The following is a 351-nucleotide window of genomic DNA, read 5'->3' as shown; positions in this document are numbered from 1 at the left end:
TAAGTATCTTACCGCTAACTTGGCTCTATAAACTCTCTGTTTCTCCTCCTCTGCAGCCTGTGCCTCATCATGCCGCACCCTTGCAATGTTTTCCTTTGTGCGGACATGCCACCTGAAAAATATTTGTGATTTCTTATTCTACATCTTTAAAAAATATTAAGAACATGATGCACTCAATACAATTTACATTAAAAAAAAAAAAAAAATTCTTCCATAGATTTGAGTGAAAAGATTTTTTCTTTTCCAGTGAAATATAAAATTATATATAAGTGAGTAGAAAATTGGAGAAAGTTACCATTACCTTACAGTGAAAATAAACTAATGTTTCTAAGTCATAGATCAAACTTATCA

General features: G+C 31.1%; 1 protein-coding gene across 1 annotated transcript in view; it reads right to left on the bottom strand.

The window, feature by feature from the left end:
- Positions 1-351, bottom strand: part of LOC119587759 (leukocyte receptor cluster member 1-like) — a gene marked incomplete in the record, with an annotated part of 4,870 nt that overhangs the window by 1,900 nt on the left and 2,619 nt on the right. Inside the window, 1 exon segment of the mRNA XM_037936445.1 lies at positions 13-112. Coding sequence (XP_037792373.1) covers positions 13-112 — 100 coding nt within the window.

The sequence above is a fragment of the Penaeus monodon genome, chromosome 23, assembly GCF_015228065.2.
Source record: "Penaeus monodon isolate SGIC_2016 chromosome 23, NSTDA_Pmon_1, whole genome shotgun sequence".
Classification (NCBI taxonomy): Eukaryota; Metazoa; Arthropoda; class Malacostraca; order Decapoda; family Penaeidae; genus Penaeus; species Penaeus monodon.
This window is presented reverse-complemented; position numbering and strand designations above follow the sequence as displayed.